The sequence below is a fragment of the Trametes versicolor genome (assembly GCF_000271585.1).
Source record: "Trametes versicolor FP-101664 SS1 unplaced genomic scaffold TRAVEscaffold_187, whole genome shotgun sequence".
NCBI lineage: Eukaryota > Fungi > Basidiomycota > Agaricomycetes > Polyporales > Polyporaceae > Trametes > Trametes versicolor.
The window spans coordinates 1-2,607 of NW_007360507.1; the positions used below are offsets into that span (position 1 = coordinate 1).

The 2,607-nt window shown below is 45.4% G+C and overlaps 2 protein-coding genes across 2 annotated transcripts; both read left to right on the top strand.

Moving 5' to 3' along the window:
- Positions 1 to 1,687: 1,687 nt before the first annotated feature.
- Positions 1,688 to 2,380, top strand: TRAVEDRAFT_78154 (uncharacterized protein; the record flags this gene model as incomplete). The annotated part of the gene is made up of 2 exons (XM_008047732.1): positions 1,688 to 2,024; positions 2,094 to 2,380. Coding segments are annotated over 2 exons (624 nt in total), but the record flags the coding sequence as incomplete, so codon positions are not given.
- Positions 2,381 to 2,389: 9 nt separating this feature from the next.
- TRAVEDRAFT_80879 (uncharacterized protein) lies at positions 2,390 to 2,581 on the top strand (the record flags this gene model as incomplete). The annotated part of the gene is made up of 1 exon (XM_008047733.1): positions 2,390 to 2,581. A coding segment is annotated over one exon (192 nt), but the record flags the coding sequence as incomplete, so codon positions are not given.
- Positions 2,582 to 2,607: the final 26 nt, after the last annotated feature.

Here is a 2,607-nt window from a genome sequence, read left to right on the forward strand (position 1 = left end):
CCCTTCTCTGTTTGGAGCCAAACAAGACCAAAGCCAATGGCACGCCGACGCGATTCCGCGTCGTCGTGCCACTAGCTTTGGCTTTGTTTGTTTTCAGCCACAGCTCAACATAATGTGCTCATTAATAGACAAGTATATGGTGTAACATACCACTATTATATCACCAGAAAGCTGTTGATGAGGAGAATGCAATGGGGGTGTTTGTATAGGATACTGAGCACATCTGGGAGTGCTACAAGCCAACCAACCCACCATAAGTGACTCTGGGTCACAGTCTGTCACTAATGGGGATCAATGTGGGTCTAGGTCAGTGTTTTCCCAGGCATAATGTCAAGTATTATATACTGTCAGGTTCGGAAAATTGAGCTCTACACAATGGTGTTGTTTGTAGGTCAATAGAATGCCAATTGAAGGCATAAATTGGAGTAAAAGGATGTTCAGGTCCAGATTAAGCAGTTTATCTGATACACTGCTACCACTATCTTCTGCCTTATATAATGAAAGTGTCCTGCAATATAATAATGAAGCTTGATAGATGGATTAGTGAGCATAAAGACCAGGTATTGTGCATACAATCTGGCAATGACCTTCAGCCACAATTGGTGTTTGGTGCATTAAAGCTTGTGTATTGAATATAAAACCATGATTGTACCACCGTCAGATGCACATTGAAACACCCTTTCCAATAGTATATAAATGACCTATGTTGTGGTGAGGAATGAGCCAACAGGGGGCAAAATGAGTTGCAGCTGTGGCTGAGAACAAACAAGACCATACTTGGTGGCAGGGGAACGCAGCTCAGTGTTCCCCTGCCACAGACTGTGGTCTTGTTTGGTTCCCAACACAAATGCCTCAATATCTTGGCCCCCAGTTGGCTATATGTCATGAAATATATATCAACAGAAAGCTATGCATGAGCAGAGTCCATATACTCAAAAATGATTTGAATGTGACTAATGCAGCTGCCACTATACACAAGACAAGATCCCATTAGTGCCACAATTGGAAAAAGCGCCTATGGCACATGACCTGATGACATCATTGTCTTCCCCCAAGTGTTATATACTGCCAGGTTCAGAATTTCAATCTCTATCCAATGGTGCTGTCTATATGATTGTTTAATGATCCTAACAAAGGCTCAGACCATCATGAATGCAGTTTTACAGCTAATGTGTGCCATTGGACCATATATGGCAACCTGATCAGGTGATGAGATTACATAAGCATGTTCAACTTTGAACTCTGATGCGCCCACACCTCCCTCTCTCACTTCTTCCTCTCACCATCTCGCACTATGCATACCCAGCACATTCTATACTTGCTACTGTGGTATAGTAGCCTTCTGACACCATGTCAGTGGCTGCTATATCACAGTGCTACCTCTTCTACCATTGCTGCTCACAGCAATATTGGCAATCTGGGGGTCACTAGCCTTCAAGGTGCGTTCAAATCTTGGTCACACTTTTATTGATCTAACATACTTACAATCATCCAGGGGCACCTTTTGGTAATCCCCTGGACAGGGTCATTACCACATCACCCTATATAGGGTTACTGCTGTACAGCGGTGAGGTTTTGAGGGACACCTCCATGACAAGTCCCTCATATCAGCTGCCCTGCAGTGAGGTTTCAGGGACCACCTTCGTGACAAGGTCCCTGCACGCACACAAGGGTTTCAGGGACACCTATCTGGATCAAAAATGCCCTTACACCCCAGGAAATTCGTGATAAAATCATGGATCCAAACTCAGACTTCCAGAAGGCCATGGTGGAGTATCTAGAGAGTGTGCACATGGGTGAATTCATGACAGGCAGCATGGAGAGTGTGAAGCAGAACATAGCAGAGGAAGATCACAAAAATCCATCCAGGGTCCCACCCACAGAGACATTGCCAGAGCCACCACCCAAGAAGTGCGACCACTCCACCAAATCAGACTGTGATCAGTGTCAGAAGCATATATCCTGGTGGATCAGATTCAAACGGACACTGGATGAAATATTATATCTATCCAACAGACACACATGTCGGGCATCCTCAAAGAAAGACAAGGCTGATCGGGATAAGTCTGACAAACCTGAATTTGATAATTGAGGCTGCACAGACAAAAATGGAAATTGCAAAGCCCGGTTCCCCAGAGAGACCCATCCAGAGACTGTAGTAGACCCAAGCACTGGTGCACTGATCATGAAGAAGGGAGAGGCCTGGATCAACACCATCACACCTGCAGTCACATATCTCATGCGCGGGAACACTGATGTCACTTCTCTGCTGTCGGGCACTGCCATCAAGTCTGTCATAGCCTATGTTGCTGATTACATAACAAAAACCCCACTTAAAACCCATGTGATGTTCCAGTCTATCCAGCAGGTGTTTGAGCGCAATGTGGAGCTGTTGGGCAGTCAGAAGTCTACCAAAGAGAAGGCTCGGTCACTGATTACCAAGATAGTGAACTCACTCACTGCATGCTCTGAAATTGGTGGACCCATGGCAGCCATGTATTTGCTCAAGCATCCAGACCACTACAAGAGCCACAAATTCTGCACATGTTTCTGGAGAGGATATGTGTATGAGGTGATGCGTGCATGGGAGGACTCTGCCAAGATTGC